Here is a 26,847-nt window from a genome sequence, read left to right on the forward strand (position 1 = left end):
TCACCAAGTTCCCTCTCCCTCTGAACTGAGCAGCCTTCCCCCAAGCTGATGTCCTCCAGATGTTTAGAATCCCATCAGCCCCAGCAAGCACAGCTGTGTGGGGAGTTGTACTGAAAAACAGCTGGAGGGCACAGGTTGGAGCAAGCTGGAACAGAGCCCAATTGGTTCCTTGGTTTACTAGGGAGCTGGAGTGATGAAGCAGTCTGGAATGCCAGTGGCAGAACACTCAGAATGAATCCAACCAAACACAGGCTAGTTACCATCTCAGGGCATATTACTTAGTGGTAATAGTGGTAGAGTCCCCCCCCCCCCCCGAATGGTTCAAGCCCTTGTTCAACCGGGACCACAAAGTAGCTCCCAGGAACCTTGTTAATTATTTGCTAAACCCTTTGATGATAAAAGAAATACCACTAAATGTCATGATGCTACTAGTTCAACCATTTGCTAGTCAATGGGCCCCTAAGCTATTACCCATAGTTTCTCAGTTCTGATACAATGGGAAACTATAGCCAAGTGCAGCTTTCGAGCATCTTTCCCTACTCACAGAAAGCACACACCACTTGTTTGATTTGATTGTCTGACTGCGGCTGTTGCATTTGCAGCAAGTCCCTTTAATTTTGATGGAGTAACAAATTCTTTCTCGTCCTAGTACTGTCGCCAGAGAGAGGCAGACAGAAATGAGGCCGCTGCTCTGCAGACAGACAGACTGATGATAAAGAAAAAGTTAAATATGTCAAAAGTGCCTTTGTTCAAATATGTAGAGGGGTTCAGTAACATGGAAGACCACTTGCTCCAGCTGTGCCTAGTGTATGTTTAGGAGTGCAATGCCTCTTGTTTTGGGAGATGGATTCAGTCATGGGTAGGCAAACTAAGGCCCAGGGGACGGATCTGGCCCAATCGCCTTCTAAATCCGGCCCACAGACGGTCCGGGAATCAGCGTGTTTTTACATGAGTAGAATGTGTCCTTTTATTTAAAATGCAACTCTGGGTTATTTGTGGGGCATAGAATTTGTTCATTTTTCCCCCTTCAAAATATAGTCCGGCCCCCCACAAGGTCTGAGGGACAGTGGACTGGCCCCCTGCTGGAAAAGTTTGCTGATCCCTGGATTCAGTAGATAGTTTTAAATTGAACGAGCAGCATGTATGTCACACTTCTCTCCGTGTCATAAAGAAGGCTTCCTCAAACTCGGCCCTCCAGATGTTTTGAGACTACATTTCCCATCATCCCTGACCACTGGTCCTGCTAGCTAGGGATCATGGGAGTTGTAGGCCGAAAACTTCTGGAGGGCTGAGTTTGAAGAAGTCTGTCATAAAGGGTAAGGAAAAAGTACTGAAAATAGAAGCAATTCAGTATATAACCCATCTCCTGTTATACAGCTAAAGTCACCTGTGCTAATTGTAATCCAATTACAAAGCTCTCATAATACTTGATAGGCCCTGTAGTCCGGCTCCACTTTTGATATGAAAATTTCTATACTCCATTTAATTCACAATGAATTCAACATGGTATTGTGTTTAGCTCCAAGACTACTAGAAAACTATTCAAGAATTATGAGAAAAGGGTATCCCTATGCCTGCAGCTCATACTGGTCAACTCACCCTCTTAGTGTTATCAATTCAATACCTAATCATACCAGAAGCACATCTCTCCAAATGCAAAACAAACAAACAAACAAACACACACAGAAACAAAAAAACTCTCTGGTAACAGGGTATAATTTTCTGCTCTCTTTGCCTTTCTATGTCATACCTGCACAGGGCTATTTTGAGGTATTGTATGTCCTAGTTTTTTGTGCACTTGATACCTGTAAGTCATAAGACAGGGATGTGGGAACTTAGGCCCTCCAGATGTTGGGCTCCAACCTTTATCAGTCCCAGCCAACATGGCCAATGGAAGGTGTGGTTCAGCAACATCTGGAAGGCCACAATTCCCATTGGTCATGGTGGCTGGGGTGGCTGGGGGCTGGCACCCAATGATATCTATACGGCCACAGATTTACAGGTGCCTATGTAGAGATTTTTGTTTGTTATTTACAAAAACATTTTTATACCACTTTTCAGTACAAGCAAGCCCCCACACCCAGGCTGATTTTACAACAGTAAAATCTCAAAACACTTTTAAAAGCAGAAAGCGTTAAAAGTCACAGCAAGACAATTAAAACTATTTAAAACAACAACTAGACTTAAAGTCTGGTGGAATGAAAATGTCTTAACCAACAATCTAAAAGGCAACAGAAGAATATGGTCTAATCTCTCTTGGGATGGAGTTCCACAGTCAAGGTGCTATGCTTGACCAGGCACCCCACCAACCATATCTGTCTCGGTGGCCATCTAGGAACGCCACTGGGTTCAAGAGAACCCCAAAACTGCAAACCTGGTCTTTTAGAGATAGTGCTGCCCTGAGCTTCTAATCCTGGGTCAGCATATCTACTAATTAGATGCGCTTCTGTCTCAGTTGGATCAAACTCTTCTGTCTTTAAGCTTCCATCTCATCCATCACTGAACTTAGATGCTACCAGTTCAGGAGGATCCATACAGGCTCCTTGGATCAGCTGCAAATGAGATGCAGCTGGGCCTGCTAGCATACTACTGGCATCCAACACTCAAACTACCGATGACCATTCTCTGCAGTTTTAATGGAGATGCTAAACAGCATGGAGGTCAAAATGAAGCCCCAAGGGATCCCAATGGCCAGGTGATCCAACAGAAGACCATCAACACCACCATCTAACTAGATTGGATCAAAGCTACCAGAGAACACTGCTTCATGCCCAGAAGGATTCCATGCTCAAAGGTACAGAGAGTTCCAAAATCCAACAGACACACAGTCCCCACCATATGGTTGGTTAAGGCATTTTCATTCCACCAGACTTTAAGTTGGTAAGGCATCCACCAAGCCAGTTTCACCCCAAAATGGACCTGAATCTAAACTGGAAAAGATCTAAATAATCAGGAGCATCCAAGAAAGTCTGAAGTTGAGTTGCCACCAACTTGCTCTAACACCTTACTCCAAAAATTTGTGATGTTAGAGGCTGGCCAAAAATGATCAAAGATGGTATAGTCCAAACAGTGCTTTAAAAAAAAAAAAAGCAATCTTACAATTGCTTCATTAGCAAAGTTGGGGCTCAGCCCTCGTCTTCAAGCTGAAACACATCAATCAAAACAGGACAAGCAGGCACTGATGATTTGTGGGCTACATCCAATAAGAAGTCCACATGTGACAGAAGAGACTGGTGTTAGCAAAATGATGACACACCTTTTCCCCTAGTCACTTTGCATAGAACAATGCAGTGTGGGAAGAAGGTTTGGGGGCAGCCCCAATGGGTTAGTCTGAAACACATTTATCCTGTGTAAGCACCACTAAAAGGTGCATGATATACATAGGAAGCTGCCTATGCGCCCAACTAGCACAGTATAGACTCAGAAGAACCACACCATTTCTCAAAGCACAGCACCCCTTGCATTCAGTGTAACAGACGAGACAATACAGTCTTATACATGTCTAATCCCATCTAAACATCTCACTAAGAATTAGGCTTGGTGCCACATCCCTTGTCCTCCCAGAACATATTTCCCATGAAGCCTTTGGGTTTCTGTTGAGATAAGGCTACAGAATTCTAACCAAAGTTCACGTAACAGCCTTTGCTCACATTCAGCCCCCTGGTGCCAATCTCCCTTTGTGATCTCCTACTATAAAAAGAAAGAAAGACCGAAAACTCCCCAGGCCTGTCTTCTTGCTTGCATTGCTTCCTAAAGCACCCCTGATGAGGTGCGCTATATAAATGAGGCTTGAATTTACACACGTATGTCCATCACTTGACATCTCATGGCTCTGTTGAAAGTTAGCTCTTGTGCGGCATTTGGTTTGTGAATGGCTGTTTTATATTTGCAGGTCAACACTCGTGGCATGGGTTCACACAACACAGGAACATGCCTGTGCAGAAGAATCATGCCAAGATTTGCACAAATCAACAAGACGGCGGGTCACCCAGTGGCTGCATTCAGGTGCCACAATAAACTATGGCCTGTCTTCACTAAGGTTTGTTGAAAGGACCACTAGGTACTGTGAATCAGAATCTTTTCCAGAAGTGTTCAATCATGTTTTAAAAAAGGCATTTAAAAGCCAAACTGGTTCTGCTCATTTGAAGCATTTCTTCTCCCTTTGAGACAAACACAAGAAAAAATCACGAAACCTAAGTCCTCTCAGAGGATCATTTTGCAAGTTTACCATGAAGTATTGTTGGTGTTCTGGTTAAACAAAACACCGTATTGAAACATTCACTGTGTGTGTGTGTTTTTTAAATCAAAGTATAAACATCAGAGGCAATGTCTCACTAGTTCAAGACGCAGGAGGAGGGAGCCACACACAACAAGAATGCTATCTGACAAAGAAATCTGTGAAGAGACTTAAAATGCTACATTTTAAAGCAAATAAGAACTGTGTAGACAAGCAATGGATTTCTGTCTTCCTTTGTTATATCAGCTTGTGGCACTATTTATGAAAAAGAACTTATTTGCATGTTATATAAAGAATGGAGTTTGCTGCAATGTTAAAATCACTTGCTACTACTTAAACATAAAAAACAACGTCTCTCTCTACTCCCAAGAACTGCTAATTCAAATCACTCTTGTGCAAGTACTTCAGTATATTCCATTCCACTCTTCTTTCTCCCAGCGTAAAGTAACAAGAGCTGAAACCAAACACAACAAGGTCTATCTATCTGTGTAATAGACCTTTGTGGTATAGGGTGATAATCTCCAATTTTCTCTGTAAAGCATTTATTATTATGGTTAGTAATCCTCTGCTAATATCTACAATCCTATACACGACGTCGTTTGTGTATATTCCAGCTACAAAGGTTACAGATAGGGGAAAAGGCTCACTGTTTCAAGTAACACCTTCAGCAGCTAATGAGTTAAAGATGATAAACGATATTAACAAAGGAAAGAGGATCTTTCCTTTGTTTCCTATAGAACGTAGGTTTACAGCAAAAGGTGTCTCAACAGGCATAATGAGAATTTCCCAGATGTATTTATTCTTCTGCTTCCTTAAAAAAAGAAAACCACACACTTGGCAAGAATACCAAGAGATACAGGCACCACCACTTCACTGAATTTAGAATTCTGTTTTGTAAATTTCTTCCCTTAAATCTTAGGTTTGAGAATATATGTCTGTGTGTGTGTATGTATGTATGTGTATATATATATATGAGAATCTGTACGCCATTTTGTACTTGCTTAAAACATAAATATCCCCAAAATCAGAGAAGTACATAGAATTGTATCCTGCCTGCAGAGCAGGTGGTGCCACAAAAGACAAGTAAAATTTTTAAAAAATATATAATTGCAAGTTTTAGTAGTTTTACATTGTGTTAAGACCTCAGCAATCCATTTTGCAGCCTTCCTTGTCTGAATTGGTATGTATGTGAATTCAGAGTAAGGTTTAAAGTTATTCGTTTTGCATAAAATAAAACCAAGATTTTAATAGAGCAATCACTAGTTGTTTAGAGTCTCCCCTTATTCTGAGGAGCAGTAAGTTGGACCTTTGCAAATGCAATCATTCCATTGGAAACAATAGGATAATTCTAGGGGGTAAAGAATTAGTCATGGCAACTGAAGAACTAACTTTAGCCTTCCCATTTTTAAAATAAAACCCACAGATCTGAGTAGCAAAGTTGATAAACTATTTTCACCCTATACAAGCCCTGCTGTGGAATTCATCAATAAATTGAAGCATTGACTTCACCCACTATGATAAAGGAAAGTAACCTATATTATTATACTCTGCTGTTTTGTCACCCTGACAAATCTAATTTTTATCTTTCATTATCCTTACAAATCCAGCCTAGTGCAACAGAAGGTTCCCAATAAAAATGGTACATGATTATGAATCGGTGTTCAATGCAGTCATCAACAAAACTCATAAAACAGAATTTCTTTACCATTTTAAAACAGGTGAATATTATAGCCGAACTTACATATCTGTCAAGAATACATCTCCATTACAATACCACCCATGTATTTTTAGAAGTCCAAGTTGTATTTTGTCCTCAGTTTTTTCTTCAAAAATATTAATGCATCTCTCTTTTCTCTTTGTTATACCCTTAGACTTGAATCAACCTACGGGGATGTTACGGACATGAACACATGCATATGGTAGACTTTGCAAATTAAACAAAGCAAGCTCAGTTTTGAGAGATCAGAACTCCCCCACGCTTAAGAAAAATGGAGAAGTCTGCAGATTAAAAAATGAAATAAAATATTTATCAAAATAAAGAATACATTTGTTACTGATGATACAGGCTATTTTTAAAAATTCTTTTAATGGGACACTTTTTACATTGGGACAGTTTGTATGTATCAATGCTTATGGGGATAGGAGGAATATGGATGAAGAATGAACAAAAAGCCACAATGGCTTTTTTTTTTAAAAAAAAACTTACTGCCCAAGAACATGCTTATAGTTCCAATTTGCTGTAATTTACAGACAAGGTGATGCATACATACACACACACAAAATTCCAGTATCTCCTAAAGAAAATGGAGAAATCCACCATCTCCTTATTATTTCTCGCTACCCGATGCACAATATACATCCCAAGAACTTGATGCAAGCAGAGATTGCCTTAAGACAAGAGGAGAGAGTGAATGCAGCCGGGTTTCCCTTTCCACATTATTTGCAACAATGTTTAGCAACCCATATAATACGGGAAATTACTCTTCTCGTTCCAGACAAGTTATGCTATTTGCCCTGCACAGCTCAGAACTTCCAGTACTATTCTGTTGCTGCAGGGGACTGAATGAGTGATGGAAGGCAGTGGCAGTGTTTTAAAACATGTCTCTTGACAATCTATCCGGAAATGCATTCCTCTGCATTATACTGCGAGCGCACAAGACAATGCTGCAACCCAGCTGTGTCCAACTACAGACATTTACATCTGCTGTTTTGCCTTACACTGAGCCTACACCCCTGAAATCATGCAAATCACACGGCTGCTTTACATAGCATATTAGAAATCAGCGCACACGGAACAAAAGCTTTTGTTTAGGCAGGTGGGTGATTGCGCGATCCCAGGAAGTGCAAAGATACAATGGAACATTTCCTTTCGGAACTTTCTTTTTTTAAAAGGCAGCCTGCTGTCATTCCCCTAACCCTAAACAGCTAAAAGAGGTGGGGAATCCGTTCTCTCCAAACGCCCCTGCCAATTCAGAACAGCTGTCAGGAACAGAGCAGCAGATTCAAACTGAAACACCGGGTCTTGTTTGGAAAAAGAAGACGACGAAGTGGGGGGTGGGCCAGAGGAGGAGGGGAGAAATAAGGCTATCTCCATTTTCAGGCTTACTTACAGCATTGTGTCGAATGACACAGGATGGGACAGGTTTTCCAGGGGGCTTTATATCCCGTCTCCGGTAAGATGCATGCACAACACAGCAGTATTCCAAGTCGGCAGCAAGGAAGGCGCTTACCTTTCCAACACGTTAACAAAAGGAGAAGCCGCTCTCCCGTTCAGCTTCCCCCGACACGGATGCCTCTGTGAAGAAAAGGCAAAGAAGGGAATAGGTCAGCTTGGGAGCTGTGCAGAGGCACTACCAATCTGTGCTGGCACCCATCTCCTACTCTTTCTCTCTCTCCCTCTCTCTCTCCCCCCCCACTCTCTCTCTCTCCCCACCTCTGCATCACAGCAGGCTACTGTAGCCAGGAGACAGAGGTGCTTAAATTAGAAAACCACTGCCAGAGGAAATAAACAGGAACCACAGCGACCCCCTCGACCCCAGCAGCCATCAAATCCGGGAAGATACAGTGCACATCTGTTTCACGAGGCCCCTTGGGATCGCCAACTCCAGCTACTTACCCTGTCTGCATTATTAATAGATGTTAATGGCTCCATTATATTGGAAAGAAAGCCTTTTGCTTTCCTATCATATGGAAGCGCAAAGGAGTTTAGTTTTTGTTTTTTTTAAAAAAATGAAAAACCACAAGATAGCAGGCAACTGCCTCCATGGTCCCTGGGCTGGCAGAACAGCCACGTTTCTCCACCCCTTCCACCATATGCATATCCGCTGCTGGGACCCCACCCCTCAGTATACCAATGTGAGTCGCAGAAATTGATTCAGGGCAGCGAACGATTGCAGTAACGGAAAAGTGCCGCAGAGACGTCCAGCCACAGGGCTACTTCCCAAGTAAAAGAACAATTTAAAAATGATTGTTATGGTTGGAAATGTTCATTTAGAACATCTTTTCTACCTTATACAGATAGGTAGCCGTGTTGGTCTGCCATAGTCAAAACAAAAAAAATTCCTTCCAGTAGCACCTTAAAGACCAACTAAGTCAGTTCTTGGTATGAGCTTTCATGTGCATGCACACTTCTTCAGATAACTACCTTATGTAGTTATCCTTATGTAGTTACCTTTTCTACCTTATGTAAAACAATGCATAGAATCAAGAATTAAAATAATCCATGGCGTATGCGAAGGATCCGCATGCTACTTAAATGGAGGGGGCTGGAAATTATGTGTCTTCTGTGGCAGACACAGTATATTTAGGATCTGGGGCGGGGGGAGACTTCAGCCCTCTGATTTGTGGAAGAATGAGATAATAAAGTATGCTGAAGGACTAGGCAGTGAATAATAATAATAATAATAATAATAATAATAATAATAATAATATATCTGGGTTTCCTAAGGAAGTGGCAGGCCCCCTCGAGGTATTGTGTAGGGCAAGCACACTTTAAAGTGGTCAACAGACACAAGCACCGAGATATCGATCTGCTTTTAAAACCAGATCTTACTAGGAAATGTTGCCGAAGCTACCACCAAGGAATAGAGAGAACTAAAGGGTTTCCAAACACCCTTTCGATAGCAGTACATGGGAGGATGTGTACCTGTCAATATACTACTACATGTTCCTTGGAGTTTGCATCAATAATACAGCTCAACTGAATGGGGATCTATGAAAGAGAGAGAGAGAGAGAGAATCGCAGCTACAGTGCAAGATATTTCACAATAGTGTCTACTCATTAAATATCTGTACATGTGTGCATCTCTCTCCTGTCTCTCTAGTGTCACGTTAAATAATTCCCAGCTAAATTTAGCTTTCAGCCCAGGGAATGGCAGCGAAAAAGGCTCTTTTGTCCAATGCAGAAAAGGCGAATGTTAAAGTTTAACTGATTTTGTTTGCTGCTTAAATTAATATATACAGTGCTACATATTCTTATAGACTGTGTACTGGGTGTTTTTTCATGGCCGTGTAGAAGGCCTTGGAATAAGCCACCAAGGCAGGATTTTCTCTGTTCCTGATGCAAGATGCAGCTGTTTGCATACTTCTGACAAATACATGAGAAGTGTCATTAATTCATCCGAGACAAATGCAAAGCAATTGGCTTTGTTGCCCATTGCCTCTATACAGATTTTTTTTAATGAGACGGGCACTGCAAGCGTTCTGCAGAAATGAAAAAACACAGAGATTGACTGTATTAACTGTGTCGCAGACAGACAGACTCAGCACGACAGTCTTCATCTCCCTCTCTAATTATTTATCTAGATAAAGCCTGACTGCTGGAAAATTAGCTCTTGACAGGAGGTAACTGATCTGAAAGGTTGCTTTTTTGACTACAAAATTGTGAACAGCCACTGCTGCGGAGGCCAGCGAGTCACGGCAAGGGCCAGTGTAAGATTCAATTGAAAAACTGGTCTGTCTTCATTCATCTCCAGAAAGGGAACCAGGAGCGATGAAAAATTGGGGAAATACCTGCACTCAAAAGAATTTCAAAAGCACGGAATCTGGCTATTTGCACAGGATTCACAGAGAACAGGAGAAACACCCTGTTCATTTCTTATTGTAATGGGTTGTGTACGTGTTTCAATTTGCTTTGCGCAAACAAAGACTTTGTAATCCCGATTTACGCAGGGACTTAAAAAAAAAAAGACAGAAAGAAAAAGCCTGCAGTGATTCCACCGTGAATATTTACTATATTCTTTTGCATGGATTTTGTTCACAAAATAGATCTAAAACATGGGTTAAATTCTAATGCAGGCTAATAAAAGGAAGAAGAAAGTAGATTCAAGGAGGGAGGTTTACTTGTCTAGACCTCCAGCTATAAGGGGGGGAGGGAATCTAATTTCCAATTTTCAGATTTGACAAAAAAATTCCCCCCACATCCAACAGCCCTCAGTTCCCATCTATTCACTTTTAACACATGGGCGTAGCCAGGATTTTTGTTGGGGGGGGAGACGCTTTTGTTGGGGGGGAGAACCTCATTTGTATTAATTTTCACTGATTATGGGGGGCAGCTGCCCCCCGCCCCCCTTGGCTACACACGTTTTCAGACAATTCTAGCAAAGCAGTCCCACCCAACACAACCCCCTCCGTCGGGTGAATGCTATAATTTGTATGCACTGTACACATCTATACTACAGAAAAATGACAACGCTTGGACCTGATACACGAAGTTTTTAGGACAATAACGTGTTAAAAACTGCAGTAATTTAACAGTAAATCAAAATAGCTAATTATAAACAACAATGAAACAAAATAGGGTTTTTTAAAAAGCAAACTTGCAGCTTATACACTAGTGGATTCCACGTATCCGGAGCTGTAGTGGAACCACTGGCAATTACTATATTTTCCAGGTTTACTTCTTCAAATCTGACCGAGAGCCAAGTTTTCACTGCATTTTTATACCAAATCCCAGATCAGGCTAGTTAGCAAAGCCACCTGCTTTACCTGACTGCAGAACAAAGAGCATTTTTCTTTTTCCATCATCTGGTTCCTAAGCCACACCCTTTCGTCCATACAAAGCAAAGGCTCCTTTTCATTCTGAGCTGCCTTTTGCTCACCCGCATCAATGGCAGCGTGAATTTTTCACAATAATTTTGCAATAGTAATTAAAAACCCCCAACAACATTTCCAGGAAGGACAGAAGACTAGTGGTTAAAACTCTGTCCAGGTGCAAAATACAAGGAAGTGGCATGGAAATGCTGTCAGGTGCACAATCACATTTTGTGTTTGTGTGTCACTACCAACCTACATAGGGATGCGGGTGGCTCTGTGGGTTAAACCACAGAGCCTAGGACTTGCCGATCAAAAGGTCGGCGGTTCGAATCCCCGCGACGGGGTGAGCTCCCATTGCTCAGTCCCTGCTCCTGCCAACCTAGCAGGTTGAAAGCACTTCAAAGTGCAAGTAGATAAATAGGTACCGCTCCAGCAGGAAGGTAAACGGCGTTTTCATGCGCTGCTCTGGTTTGCCAGAAGCGGCTTAGTCATGCTGGCCACATGACCTGGAAGCTGTACGCTGGCTCCCTTGGCCAACAAAGCGTGATGAGTGCTGCAACCCCAGAGTCAGCCATGAGTCGACCTAACGGTCAGGGGTCCCTTTACCTTTACTTACCAACCTGCATGGAAGCTTATGGCTTTATAGAAACTTACAGCTATGTGCAAAAAGCCTGATCCTGAAATATTAGCATTATGAATGGCCAGGAATGATGGGAGTTGTAGTCCAGCAAATGAATGGTAGGGAGCCAATGCACACCTTAATTTGTTTACAGACACAATGATTGCCAAGGTACCTCTGGTTACGAACTTAATTTGTTCCGGAGGTCCGTTCTTAAGCTGAAATCGTTCTTATCCTGAGGCTTGCTTTCGCTAATGGGGCTTATGGCGCACGATTTCCGTTCGCATCCTGGGGCAAAGTTTGCAACTAGGAGCAGCTACTTCCAGGTTAGCAGAGCTTGTAACTTGAAGTATTCGTAACCAGAAGCGTCCGTATCCAGAAGTACCACTGTACTGTGTATTATTATGCTTTGTATTATGCTTTAAACGGCGTTTCTGTGCATTGCTCTGGTTCGCCAGAAGCGGCTTAGTCATGCTGGCCACATGACCTGGAAGCTGTACGCCGGCTCCCTCGGCCAATAAAGCGAGATGAGCGCCGCAACCCCAGAGTCGGTTACGACTGGACCTAATGGTCAGGGATCCCTTTAGCTTTTATTATGCTTTTATTACTACGCTGTATAAACTACATTCTTAATGTTGTACAGCACCATGGGATCCTTGGATAAAGGGTGGTATATAAATTGAAATATACCACCCTTTATCCAAGGACGACGACAATGACAATAATGATATCATCTCCCTTCCTGGGTGCTCATTGCAAAGCAGAAAACATCCAAGGTGGGAGATGCCTTTCACTTCATGCTGGACAGGATGAACAACCTCCAACATGTCTCTCCCAAATCACTGAGTACGTGCAGAAAGCTTGAGAAAGGGTCAGCTTTTTACTCCATGCCAGGCTCTGAGACACTTGAAGCAGCAGGAGAAACTCTCTGCGTCTCCAAATCCCAGAACGAACCGAGAGACGCCTCTCCTTTCTACATGCCAGTGAAGTGTCTATAGAAACAGTAAATGGTGAGTTACCAAAGCCAGTTAAAGTTTGTAGAAGCTGGGTGAGAGAAGTTCTAGTGCTTTGTGTCTTTAGTCACTAGGAAATTTAAAAGTGTAGAACAGTTTCCCAAACTCGAGTTTCCAGCTGTTTTTGGACTACAATTCCCATCATCCCTGACCACTGGTCCAGCTAGCTAGGGATGATGGGAGTTGTAGTCCACAAACAGCTGGAGACCAACATTTGGGAAACCCTGGTGTAGAAGACAATCCTCCACTTGCAACCTAAGAGACCCCAGAAGGTGCAAAAAGACCACCTCTGAGTTTAGTATGTACAGGCACACCTCGCTTAATTGCACTTTGATTTCTTGCACTTCGTGGATATTGCTCCTTACGAGGACATGGGTGGAGCTGCAGGCAGCCTAGCTGCTTCCAGGGGAAGGAAGTCCCCCTCTGCCACCGCCCATCTTCTGACCACAGGATTGGAGCCGGCTGATGCTGGAGTCAGGTTCTTCCCCCTCCTGCCCCTGCAGCCAGGAAGTGCCTTGCTTAATAGACTACAGTATAGTGTAAATGTAACTTTTATATGCACTGAAAAAATGGTGCGACTTGTTTATTGTGATATTCGCTTTTATTGCAGTAGTCTAGAACAGAACCTGCAAATGATGTAATGGTGGTATTTGACTCCTACTAAGCTGGCAAAAATGTATGGGACAAGTACAAATACCTGCTGGAAATGTAAAGAAAAAGAAGGTTCCTTTTACCATATGTGGTGGACCTGTAAGGTGGTAAAAGCTTTCTGGGAGATGATATATAATGAAATGGGGGAAAAAGTTAAATAACTTTTGTTTAAAAAAAACCAGAAGCTTTTTTATTAGGAATTACAGGTACTGACATCCCAATGGACCAGAAAAGACTTTTTATGTATGGAACAACAGCTGCTCGGATGCTACTAGCCCAGAGATGGAAAGTCCCTGTCAGAGAAAAATGGCAAATCAAGCTGATGGACTATGCCGAAATGGCAAAGCTGACTGGATAAAAACTTTACAATTGAATGGGAAAAAATTGTGAGTTATCGAAGAGACCACTGTAAGCAGACAGAAACACTGGCAGGATTTTGATTTCACTTGTAGTGTAACAATTACCATGGACAATATGGATTAATATAAAAGTTAAGAGTTTGGAAGAAGATACAGTTTTAAATGTTTAAAACGGGACTGGGGGGGGCTGAGATTCAGAGAAATCTCTGTATATGGTTATAAATTTGGATTTTTAGAACTTTGTACAGTGGTACCTCGGTTTACGAACTTAATCCATTCCAGAAGTCTGTTCTTAAACTGAAACCATTCTTAAACCGAGGCGCGCTTCCCCTAATGAGGCCTTCCACCACCGGTGCCCTTCCACTGTTCGGCTTCCGTTCGTAGACCGAGGTAAAGTTTGAAAACAAGGACACTACTTCCGGTTTTGCCGAGTTCGTAAACCAAATCGTTCATAAACAGGACTGTTCTTAAACCGAGGTACCACTGTATTGGAAAAAAAATAATTCTAAAATAAAATAGAACAGAACCTGCAAAATCTCCAAGGTCTGCCTGTATTCCATTCTTCATCCTCTCTACTGTAGCCCAGTGTTAGAGCATCTGCGCTACATGCAGAACGTCTTGGGTTCAACTCTCGGCATCTACAGGTAGTACTAGGAATGCTCTTCCACCATCTGAGACTCTGCAGAGCCACTGCTAGTAGCTGCCTTTTACTTGACTCAGTAAAAGGCAGCTTCCTATGTTCCTCTGAGCCTGGCTTCAGCTGGGGAGGGTGGGATATAAATATTATTATTATTATTATTATTATTATTATTATTATTATTATTATTCCTACTACTCATCCCCAAATCCAAAGAATCCAACAGCACCTACCGTAAATATAATTTGGGTTCCCTTCCCCCTCTACAATTCTATGATTTCAATTCTTGGATATGGGGGGTGAGTACAAAGACAGGAAGAAGAAAAAAATATGTGTTAGTAGGATTTCCCCTTTGGGGGAGAATAATAGGGCAGAATAATATAAGTGAACCTCAACTGCAATCGAGAAAGTGACTCAGGGTGGGGGGTGTTAACTATTCCTTTGATATTCAACTTGCAATTGTTTGCTTAAAGCGATGGGAAGTATTTGCTGCTGGTCCTTTGTTGCACTGTTAGTGAGTAATACTGAATTAAGGGAAGATAAATGGCTAGACCCCTTTTCTAAATTTCAGAAACAATTTTTTTGTGCAAAGTGTTCAATATTCAGAAGCATTTTCTGGGAAAACAGCATTGAGTAGATCTCTCTGGCAGCTGTTAGCCCTACATGGATGGAGTGCCAGATAAAAAATGCAGCACTGCAGACTGGATATCAGTACTGTACCAGAATTCAGTACAGTGGTACCTCGGGTTAAGTACTTAGTTCGTTCCGGAGGTCCGTACTTAACCTGAAACTGTTCTTAACCTGAAGCACCACTTTAGCTAATGGGGTCTCCCGCTGCTGCCACGCCGCTGGAGCACGATTTCTGTTCTCATCCTGAAGCAAAGTTCTTAACCCGAGGTACTATTTCTGGGTTAGCGGAGTCTGTAACCTGAAGCGTATGTAACCTGAAGCGTATGTAACCCAAGGTACCACTGTATGAGGAGTGAAGAGAAAGTACACTGGAAGTAAAAGTAGGGGGTGTTGACCTGGAAAACACAAAGATCTGTAAAGAATCCCAAGTATTTTTAAGTATTGTATTAATTCCATACACACATAGTGTTGGATCCAGACTTAACTTATCCTTTAGAGCAGGCCTACTGAAATCAGTAGGATTTAAGTTAAATACAACTATCATTTGGTCAGCTTTTTATTACTGCATCTGAACTAAGAAATTTGTTTTTGGAGGTGCAAACAGCAACTTTCATCACTTTATTTTCAAACTATAGATGTATTTCACATTATTAGATCGCAACTAATTGCCATGATTTCAGTCCGTCTTCTGTAAGACTGGACCCAACCCATCAGCAGAACTGATGGATTGCTTAACCATGTCCACTCAGAAGTCCTTCTTATTTAATTCAATGGGGCTTACACCCAGGTGAGTGGGGTCGAGAATGGAGACTATGAATGAATAAAGGGCAACAAAATTATCTAGGTATATATATAACCACGTGATAAACTATCAATCAATCAATCAATCATTAGCAGGACAATGCAAGAGAACCTTGCCCCCTTTCTGCACTGGATCTGAAATCCAGGGAAGCTGTGATCCATATTCACCCTGTGATTTACAAAATTAAAATTATAACAAACACTTTTTAAAAACCCACTGCTTTATGCAAGCTCTGTATATGCACAAGCAGAAAACTTGTACTTCAAATATTTAAGTACAAGGTAACAAGTACTTGCATGCATGCTTAAGTTTCTGAAACTCAGGAAGGGTGGGGAAAGTACTATTCACCCAGTGCTTTTCCAGCTGCATTGGCTTCCGGTGGAGTACAGGGTCAGATTTAAGGTGCTGGTTTTGACCTTTAAAGCCCTTCACGGCCCAGGACCCTCATACCTACGGGTATGCCCCACGGAGAACCTTAAGGTCCATATATAGCAACACCCTAGAGGACCCAGGCCCTAAGGAAGTTAGATTAGCCTCAACCAGAGCCAGGGCCTTCTCAACACTGGCTCCGGCCTGGCGGAACGCTCTGTCTCTTAAGACCAGGGCCCTGCGGGATCTGATCTCTTTCTGCAGGGCCTGTAAGACAGAGTTGTTCCACCTGGCCTTTGGCTTAGAATCAGTTTGATTTCCTCCTCCTCTTTCTTTTTCCTTTCTCCTCCTATGAAGAGATTGCACCCTAATGTTTAATGTTGTATCTTAATCTTTTAAATTGTATTTTAATCAACTTGTTTTTATTATTGGTTGTTAGCCACCCTGAGCCTGGTCCTGGCTGGGGAGGCTGGGGTATAAATAAAAAATTATTATTATTATTATTATTATTATTATTATTATTATTATTATTATTATTATTAACTGAGGGGACAGGACAACAACACACATTCATATACATCCCCCACTGAGTGCCATCCACTAGTGTGGACATTGAGAGACTTCCGTTGGAGCGGCTCTTGTGAGGAAAAATGTTCACAAAAGCACAACAGAACACTCTGGCATACACACAGTCTCAGAGAAGATGCAATATGATGTCACAGCCAGGTTGACCCATTCACCTTTGAACATCATTGTGGTTAAACGGTGAAAATGCATGTGCGATCCAGACCAGAAATAATCAGGGATCAGCTTTGGAAAGTGTGAATTATAACAGAATTATGCCTCAGAGCCTGTACACTTTTGCTTCATACTATCCATACCTTTTCTACTGAGAAGGCAGATATTGTGAATTACGGATTGTAGGTAAAGGACCCCTGGATGGTTAAGTCCAGTCAAAGGCGACTATGGGGTTGCAGTCCTCATCTCGCTTTCAGGCCAAGGGTGCCGGCGTTTGTCCAGAGACAGCTTTCTGGGTCATGTGGCCAACATGACTAAACGCTTCTGGCGCAACGGGACACCGTGACGGAAGCCAGAGCACACGGAAACACAGTTTACCAATTACAGATTGTACCCTAAATGTTACTAAGAGACGGTCAGTCTGTAGCTGCTGGAGGAAGTAGGCCAGGCAATTACAAACAAATCCTATTTTCAAGTTTCAGACAGGTGAACAGTGAAATGCTCCAAAGACCTGCATGGGCACCTGTGCTATTTTAATATATCCGGTAGTTACTAGAAATCCACCTTATTTCAAGTTAATTTAAGAAATCTGGCACCGTGCCAGTCTTTGGGCCCTATCCTTCCATACCTGCAGTGCATGACTCTTCCTGGTTTCTTATCACCTCTTTCTCCACAGAGATGGGTCTCTTCCCTCCATTCCTCAGGCTCCCGTCCTTTTCGCTCGCTGCCTATATTTCCTGGAGCCACCCTGCCTCCTGGGCTCTCTTCCCAGTCAGCTTTCTATCTGGCTTTTAGAAGACATCTGAAGGCAGCCCTGTTTAGGGAAGTTTGTAATGTCTGATGTTTTATCGTGTTTTTAATATTCTGTTGGGAGCCACCCTGACTGGCTGGGGAAACCCAGCCAAATGAGCGGGGTATAAATAATAATAATTTATTATTATTATTATTATTAGCCTCCAGCTGCCTGGCGAAGTGTCCTTCATGGGCTCCCTCAGACGTCACTGAGTTGCCACGGTGACAGGCAGCACAGGTGCTGCTACCTGCAGCAAGTGGCTGCAAGTCACTCAGAATGGTAATTACCCACAATGCCCTGCGAGAGCATTGCTCTAGAACATTCTGGGGGGCAAATGAATAATGGGGTGCTTCCTGACTGTCCTCTACAGCTGCTCCACAGGTCTGGATCCTAGAGACAGAAAGGGCCCAGAACAGGTGCCAATACCTGTGACTCCTGCTGGGGACCTGGCTGTAGATAATAATAATAATAATAATAATAATAATAATAATAATAATAATAAAAAATAATAATAATAATCATATTATCATTATTTTTACCCCGCCCATCTGGCTGGATTGCCCCAGACACTCAGGCCTGCCTCAGAGGCCCCACCCCAAATAACTCCAGTGTATCTTCTTTTCCGTCACTAGGCCTGACGCCAAGTTTTATCTGGTCAAACGGGCTTTGAATTTCCTCACCAACAAAAGAGAGAAAGTCAAATTTGTCTGCTATAAGGAGCTGATGGGGGAAAAGGTAAAGGTAAAGGACCCCTGGATGGTTAAGTCCAGTCAAAGGCGACTATGGGGTTGCGGCGCTCATCTCGCTTTCAGGCTGAGGGAACCAGCGTTTGCCCTCAGACAGCTTTTTCAGGTTATGTGGCCAGCTGGACTAAACCGCTTCTGGCACAACAGAACACTGTGACAGAAACCAGAGCGCACGGAAACGCCATTTACCTTCCCGCCACAGCAGTACCTATGTATGTACCAGTGCTGGTATGCTTTCGAACTGCTAGGTTGACAGGAGGGAGCCGACGCACTGCAGTGGAGCAATGACGTTTTGCACACCGATGGCGCCGCTATTTTCACGAAGCGACTCAATGGGTTATGCAGATACGGCAAGCCCTAAGTAAGTTTGAGGACTGAAGGCTAATTTCAGAGAGACATGAAGCTTAAGTGAATTCACTCAAAAAACTGGAGTGGACAAGATTATATGCATCATGCAGCAAGCTCTGGAGCTGACCAGGCTGCAACTATTGGTGACCGCTCTGCTTCCAGTTTCACTTTGTAAAGTTCAAAGGGATGGGATCTTCGGTCAGGACGATGGGAAAGTATGGAGTCTCCAAAACAGTGAGTGGCTACCTTAAAAAGGTGGGGGGGACGGCAGACTAAGATAACAGCAATAATCAACATATGTGTCTATTATTATGTATATGGGTGTACTTTGAAGAACACTAGGAAGAGGCCACATAGTTAAAGAGCAGCATCAAATATATTTTACCCTGCAGTGAAGAAGGACCAGTGGCAGCACATAACATGGCAGCAGTAATAGATCCATATACTTACTACTTTAAAGAAAGAAAAAATAAATATTGCTTCCCATATCACTCATTACTGGAACAAGAGGCCCTCAGGGTCGATGGACTTAAGTTACAGCATCCCACATTATTAACTGTCTCTGGCCCTATGATTGGCAGGAGAGGCTGCTGCCCAGTTGGTGTTGATCTGTGACAGGGCCTTCTTAGTGACAGTTTCCTGTTTGCACTGTTGACTTTCAAGAGGAATTTTAAAACATCCCTGTTCACTCAGACGGTTAATGGCTGAAAGACAGTGCCCATGGCAACCTTGAAATTAGCTTCTGTGAGGGTACACAATTGCTTTTAAATGCTTTCGTAGTTAGTTTTTATTTGTTTTAAATATATATTTTTTAATTGCAAATCACATTGTTTTAATATTATTTATGTTTGCTGTGTCCTGACCTCCTTTGGGAGGAAGGGCGGGACAGAAATTTAATAATTCTAAAATTTGTGTATTACTTGAACTCTCGTGCCTACTACCTGGTTACTACAATGGCATGCATCTAAAACAGGCAGCATGTCCAAAGTCTGTTGATTTAATCCAGCCCCCGTGGCAGTATATATCCTGGGGTAAAATCCTAAAAAAAGCTTAACAACTTTGGTCGGACCTCATGCATCTTCACTTCATCAAATCTGGCCCTCTTTGAAAAAGGTTTGGGCACCCCTGATCTAAAATGAAGCTTTTTATACTACCTAGGAACATCAATGCAAAACACTTGGACACGCAGTCCACATGCCTTCTGTATTCCAATATTGCCACAATGCACACATTATCCTACAGGACCGCAACTAGACAAAATGTGAAGTGCTTTGAACACTTGAACATGCTAGTGTGGTGTAGTGGTTAAGAGCGGTAGGCTCGTAATCTGGGGAACCGGGTTCGCGTCTCCGCTCCTCCACATGCAGCTGCTGGGTGACCTTGGGCCAGTCACACTTCTCTGTCTCTCAGCCCCACTCACCTCACAGAGTGTTTGTTGTGGGGGAGGAAGAGAAAGGAGAATGTTAGCCGCTTTGAGACTCCTTCGGGTAGTGATAAAGCGGGATATCAAATCCAAACTCTTCTTCTTCTATACAAAAGTTATCGATGATGTTGTACAGAGGCCATTTGGCTCTGCCTGTACAAGTAACATCAACAGTCGTAGTACTAATAATTTATTGACGTGTGTGCACTACATGTTCAAAGCAGCTCACGTCCAATACGTAGCTGCAATCTTTACTGCAGCCCTGTAAAGCAAGTCAGTATTACTATCCACATGTTGCAGGTGGGGGGGCCAAGACTGACAAGTCTGTGGCTTGCCTAAGCCCACCAAATGAGTTCATGGGCAAGGAGATGTTCAGAGCAAGGACTTCCCAATTCATTGCTCAGCCTCTTAGCTGCATTGCTATACCAGCTCAAATGCAAGAACACTAAGCAAGATCACTTGCTGACATTTTAAATAAATAATTATTATTATAATAAATTTATTATTTGTACCTCGCCTATCTGGTTAGGTTTCCCCAGCCACTCTGGGCGGCTTCCAACAAAGATTAAAAATACATTAAAATGTCACACATTAAAAACTTCTCTGAACAGGGCTGCCTTCAGAGGTCTTCTAAATGTCAGGTAGTTGTTTATCTCTTTGACATCTGAAGGGAGGGCGTTCCACAGGGCGGGCGCCACTACTGAGAAGGCCCTCTGCCTGGTTCCCTGTAGCTTTGCTTCTCACAATGAGGGAACCGCCAGAAGGCCCTCAGTGCTGGACCTCAGCGTCCGGGCAGAACGATGGGGCTGGAGACGCTCCTTCTATACCAGCTTATTGGGCTGTAAGTTTCATTAAACAAAGTGAGGCTTCCTTCCAAGTAAACAATAATATGTTTATCTTTGCCCAAAGCGCTCCAAGTGGCATACAGGGTTCCCTCCCCTATTTTATCCTCACAACAACCATGTGATGCAGAGAAGGTTGAAAGAGAATGACTGGCCCCAGGTCACCAAGCGACCTTCGTGGCCAAGGGGAAATCTGTACCTGGCACATTCTCCACAGTCCTAGTCTCTAACCACTATGCCATGCTGCATCTACCACTGAAACAGCGCCCCCCTATTTTATGGAGGAGGTAGCTTCAGCTATTAGGAGTAGTTCTAAGCAACAGACATTCATAAAGCTAAGACTATCCCTGTTAGCTTAAGGAGTATGTAATATAAACTTCTAAATGTCACGAGTGTATTTTTTTTTGCTTGAGTATTTTGCTAGCCTCCTTGCATGTGGCTCTAACCCCAATACAATATGATAATCTTTATTGTCACTGTCCCACACAGAACAACGAAACTGAAAATTTACATCAGATATTCAGAAACCAATCCACACTAATGTTTTTTGTCTAAATCAACACTGCTAGATATCTTATTTTTCATGTAGCTGATTCCAGTACAGTGGTACCTCGGGTTAAGTACTTAATTTGTTCCAGAGGCCTGTTCTTAACCTGGAACTCTTCTTAACCTGAAGCACCACTTTAGCTAACGGGGCCTCCTGCTGTCGCCGCGCTGCCGAAGCCCAATTTCTGTTCTTATCCTGAAGCAAAGTTCTTAACCTGAAGCACTATTTCTGGGTTAGCTGAGTGTGTAACCTGAAGCGTATGTAATCCGAGGTACCACTGTACTACTTAATGGATAGCTATATTAGTGTTTTTAGCTGTATCTTAATTTGAAGTTGGCAGGGGGTGAGAAGTTTGCTCAACGTTTCTAGAATATTTAGGTATTTCCTTTATTTAAAAAATGGAAATGCTCTGATAACAAAAGCCTCAAGTTTCCTGACCCTGTCTGATGTACCAGACAGGAGCACATTTCTCAGAACAAATCTGGCATGCACAAGCAGAAGATGTCCGAGGGGACCCTAATGCCTTCTCTAATTGATTGCCCTTTCATTTTTGCAGAACATTCGAAGAACAAATGAGTTCATCTGCAGCACCAATCAACTCCAAGGAGGCGGAAGTCACAGTGAGTGTACATTGGTTATATGCACTTATGCTCCCATCAGGGTGGTCTTAAAACTGAAACTGCTTGAAGCAGACGATGAGCAAGGAAAGGAATATAGTCTAGGTACTCAGAGCTCCAATACCCTTAATGGTTCCAGGTCTAAATCAGTGGGTGATTCCATTGGGGATTCAATGCTACTTGCGCATGCAGTTTTTGTGCAGCATCCAAAGGTCATTGTCCTCATGGGGGGCGGGGAAGCTGCCCCATATTATTTTGCTGTTTTAGCTAGATTCACTGTTCCCGTCAAAAATCCGGCAAAGGAAAAAAAAACCCACAGAAATGGTAAAACCAAATTTTAAATGGAGGACGGAAATGAGGCAGTATTTTGATGATGATGCTGTGTAGACACTGTGAACATACAAAGCAGCACCAAGCCCACAAGAAACCACTTCATGGAAGCAGCCAGTGTTACAGATCAGCCGCTGCAATGGGCAGACTACTGATTGGACCCACTAGGGCAATTCTTGACAAGAAAGGCACCAGTAAGAACACACACACACACACACACACACACACACGCACAAATCTTGATCCTTTTTTCCAATGGACAGTATTTTCATAAGAGGAACTGTTGGAAATGTGTTTTATTCTATACAAAAATAAATATTAAGAATAAAATAAAACCCATTTTAAACAAACAGACACGCATACAGCTTTTTTTAAAATAAAAAAGTTTTGTGAGACAAACACAAATGCAACTTGTATTGAAAAGAAGTTCAAGCAACTAAATGAGCAGAGTTTCATTAATACATTATCTGTTCTTATTTTATCTGTGTGCCGCCTTGAGTCCACGTTAGGGGGAAATATTATATCTATCTATCATCTATCTATCTATCTATCTATCTATCTATCTATCTATCTATCATAGTTATAGATTCTGAAACATATTCTGGACGTTTTAAGAACTGTGTAAAGAACACAATGGACTCTTATTTAGAGCTCAGCACATTCTGCAATTTTACTGTAAAAGCACCATGCTACGTATGTGCTGGGCACATACCTAGGCATCATGAAAAGCTCAGCATACGCATATTTGTAAGATGCAAGCTTCTAACCCTTGACTAGAGGGTGGTGGGTGAATTAGGGAGCTAGGCCACATTGCTCCAAACAATGGAGCATGCTTCTATAGTTATCTTAAGGCTAACAGAGGCTTAAAAGACCTGGTGAGGTCTCTGGTGGTGTGGTTAAGCAGATTTTCCAATGCTCAGGAGACAGAGTAGCAAAATTTTGCATTGGCGGATAATTTTAAATGGTTTATAATGTCTGGAGCAGGAATGGGAAGTCTGTGGCCCTTTAGGTGTCGCTGGACTACAAATTCCATTATTCCTAATATTTGCTGGCTGGCGCTGATAGGACTCAGAGTCCAACAACATTGTGAGGACCCTGACGAAGGAACTGTGCCATTTCTACATTTCTTCTGGGCAGCTATTTTAGGGGATTTTAAAGTGCGCCATCAACAAGCCAGACTCTTGCTTTTCTCTGTTCTCAGGCATGTACATCAAATTATGTTGCACAATGTACGCTGATGAGTTTTGTGAAGCATGGCGATTCGTAATCCTGACAATAATGTTCTGCTAGTTCAACATTCTGAATTCCATTTGGGGTGGGCCAATGAGGAGCACATTATACCAGTGTCTTGGCTTCTGCAGTGAGTTCCCACAGCAATCTAATGCACAATCCAAAATGCTTAATAGCCTGAATCCTACATTTGATGGATTGATTGATTGATTGATTGATTGTCTCTCAATCCACTCTTCCACTGCATAGCAATGCCCAAAGCAGTTTACAACCTGCAAGATAATGCAATAAAATAAAACCCGCAAAAGAAAAACCCCTCACAAAATCTGGTTGACTATATCTAAAACATATCCTAAGCCCAAAGGCTTGCTTTAAGTAGTTTTGAATGGCAGTCTGAAATGCCATTAGAGAAAGAGCAAGGAAGATCTCTTCTGGCGTAGATATACATAGATGGGTGGGGTATAAATAATAAACTGAGAAAATTGAGAGGACAGAGTCTGGGCACCCTATGGTGTATACCCAAAACTGAATTTGTAAGAAAACTCCAAGCATACTCTTGTGGCCAGAGCTGACGAGGTGCATGTGTATAATTTAGTAAGTGTTCCAAGAGCTATATTTGCATTCATATATCAGGACCATGTTTATTATTGTGTTGTTACTGTTCAATAAAAGCCACCTTGGGACAGGCTGATCTGAAGGGGAGAAGTGGGGTGTTTGCACACATGAATATGCATAAGCACACCTAACCATTTCCCAGTCACATCTCTACCAGAATCAGCCTTTCCCAAAGCGCCTCTTGTCTTTGTATTGTTGTTTTCTTAAAAAACCATTTTTGGGCACTGTTTACTGAGCACTCATCCTGATTTATTTGTAGGGAGGTTAACTATTTAATGAGCATTCATCCTGATTCGTCAGTGGGGAGGTTTGATGGTGTTAGCCAAGCAAATGTTATCTCACACTTTACCATTGCTGGTCTGATGTTTAGGGAAAGTGGCTTTTTGTTGCAGAAGACCTCCAAATTAACTTTAATTGTGCAACCTGAATTTGCTGGAATGGGACTGAATGCCACTCAAAAATAGCAGGAGAGTGGAAACGCTCCTGGGCTTTGTTTGTTACCTGCTGTTAAGCGCAATGTGTTTAACACCAGTTAAGCTGTTTTAGATTCTCTCAACAAATCCTGGGCATGGTAGTTTGGTGAGGGTGTCAAGAACACTAAAGATATTCCTGGCTTCCACACAGAACTACAGTTTGCAGGGATCCCTAGCAAGCGATACGACTGGCTGGACCATTTAAAATCTGTCATCAGTGGTGGATTTGGGGCTCTCAAATTTCAGTGGTGCCCTGCACAGCGCTAAAATTTGCCACCCATGTTTCTCGCGCTCCCTTCCACAGCACTGTTGTGGTGCCCCCTATAGCATGGTGCCCAGTGTGGCCGAACCAGTTGTGTTACCCTAAAACCGCCTCTGCTGTTATGTGGAAAAAGCCTTCTTTGTTTCTCTCCCTGTATTGAAGATGTTCCTTTCGCCTTTTACCTGTTATCTGTTCACATTAGTAGTTTGGTGGTGTGAATTGACTTTGGGATTACAAAATCAGAACATTAGAAAAAAGAGGGTCTTTCTCCTTTAGAGCTCTAAGTAGATAGTGGTACTGTTCTAAAATGAAGAACTTTCACTATGTTCTATGAAGCTGTTAAGCCGCAGTATTAAAAGGGAAATGGCAATCCACAAAGTATTTGAGGAATTGCAGTCCCCCCCCCCCCCAGTTAATTTAACTTCTCTTACACTGGCAGAACCAATTAAGATCTTTAAACAAAAACTGATTTTTTTAGAGGAAAATCTCAAATATAAAGTCTGTGAAAATGAATGCCTTTTCTATCCCACAAGAGATCACAGAAGACTTTTACAAATACATATTGCAATAGAAAATATCTAATTCTGAAGACATTCGCACATTACACTTAAATACATGTCCACCTTTTAAAATGGACAGCTCAAGTTTTCTGCAACTTTCTAGTAAGGTTGTGTCACAGACAGATCTCCTAGTGCCAATACAGTGGTACCTCGGGTTAAGTACTTAATTTGTTCTGGAGGTCCGTTCTTAACCTGAAACTGTTCTTAACCTGAAGCACTACTTTAGCTAATGGGGCCTCCCGCTGCCGCCATGCCGCCAGAGCACGATTTCTGTTCTCATCCTGAAGCAAAGTTCTTAACCCAAGGTAATATTTCTGGGTTAGCGTAGTCTGTAACCTGAAGTGTATGTAACCTGAAGCATATGTAACCCGAGGTACCACTGTATTAATACGCCATTCCCCATTTCCATTTGAAAACACCAGTTAGCTATGCGCTTCATTCATTTTCAGCATATGAAAAATAAAATCTCTGCAAACAAAACCATTAACAAATGAAATTCCTCAAAACTCCGAAGTTGGAAGTAACAGGATTAACAGGCATTGAATCAGAGTTTCAATTTTTTGCTTTGACAAGTCATGCTGAAGAGGGGAACTCAAGCAGCAAAATCCAAGGCAATACATTGATATCTTAGCACAGTGTACGGCAACAAAGAGATACATTAAATTTCTTCCCCTGCCTTTTAAAGGTCATGCAAAAATAATGGTTTGTAGACAAGAACTTCCATCTCAGCCATTTTACCAGACAAAAGGCAGAGAGCTGAATACTGCATTGGGCCCCACCCAGCTCTGCCTATAACCGTTTTCTATTTTGTAACATTAATGCATTACAGCTTCTCAACTGACTCTTCATTTGTGCGCAGCTTTTTAGCATATCTACACACACACACACACACACACACACACACTTGTAACACAATCGTGCACACCAATAAAAAGCATCAAAATTGCAAAGAGAGGGCATTGCTTCTCATTTTTCAACATGCAAGGTAAAAAAAAAAATGTCCCTATAAATTTATCTTAAACAGTCTTGTGGTGCAATCCTGTGCACATCGACTCAGAAGTAATTAAGTCCAAATGCCTGTAGCGATCCTACACAATGGTAGCGGGGTAAGTGCCATCAAACTTAATAGGGCTTGTTTCTGAGTAGAAACCTAGGTGTGGAAGACACCATTAGAAAATACTAAGCTAGCTATCGCCTAAACAATTTTCAAGCAGTTTTTTAAAAGGCCTGGAAGTAAATTAAAAATAACACAGCAGTTACATTGTGAAGGTTTTGTTGCTGTTCTCCCACAGTACATCAGGTGCATTAATTTCTTTCAGCATGAGTAGGCATTTTTAACAATCAGAAGGAAGCATGATGTGTCTGCTATGAATCCTATTACACCGCTTAATATTATAAGTCATATAACACAAACCATTGTGGACAATGAAAAGGACGGATATATTGACACAGATTATTTCCCTTCCTAACTC

The 26,847-nt window shown here is 42.2% G+C and overlaps 1 protein-coding gene and 1 long non-coding RNA gene across 8 annotated transcripts in view; one reads left to right on the plus strand and one right to left on the minus strand.

The window, feature by feature from the left end:
- LOC310828447 overlaps window positions 1-26,847 on the minus strand; it is a 100,970-nt gene that overhangs the window by 67,978 nt on the left and 6,145 nt on the right. For 6 of the 7 annotated variants that reach the window (XR_014556871.1, XR_014556872.1, XR_014556873.1 and 3 more), the window contains exon 2: window positions 7,468-7,532. This is a non-coding gene — a long non-coding RNA (uncharacterized lncRNA). Of the gene's footprint in view, window positions 1-7,467; window positions 7,533-17,217; window positions 17,499-26,847 lie in introns of those variants that run through there. The other variant, XR_014556874.1, reaches the window with a different exon arrangement.
- The window catches only part of LOC310828442 (uncharacterized protein), a 104,231-nt gene continuing 95,947 nt past the window's right edge, over window positions 18,564-26,847 (plus strand). The window contains exons 1-2 of the mRNA XM_083706142.1: window positions 18,564-18,710; window positions 21,845-21,908. Coding sequence (XP_083562268.1) covers window positions 18,694-18,710; window positions 21,845-21,908 — 81 coding nt within the window. The 5' untranslated portion in view covers window positions 18,564-18,693. The remainder of the gene's footprint in view (window positions 18,711-21,844; window positions 21,909-26,847) is intronic.

This window comes from Podarcis gaigeae (genome assembly GCF_964106915.1).
Source record: "Podarcis gaigeae genome assembly, chromosome: 12".
Classification (NCBI taxonomy): Eukaryota; Metazoa; Chordata; class Lepidosauria; order Squamata; family Lacertidae; genus Podarcis; species Podarcis gaigeae.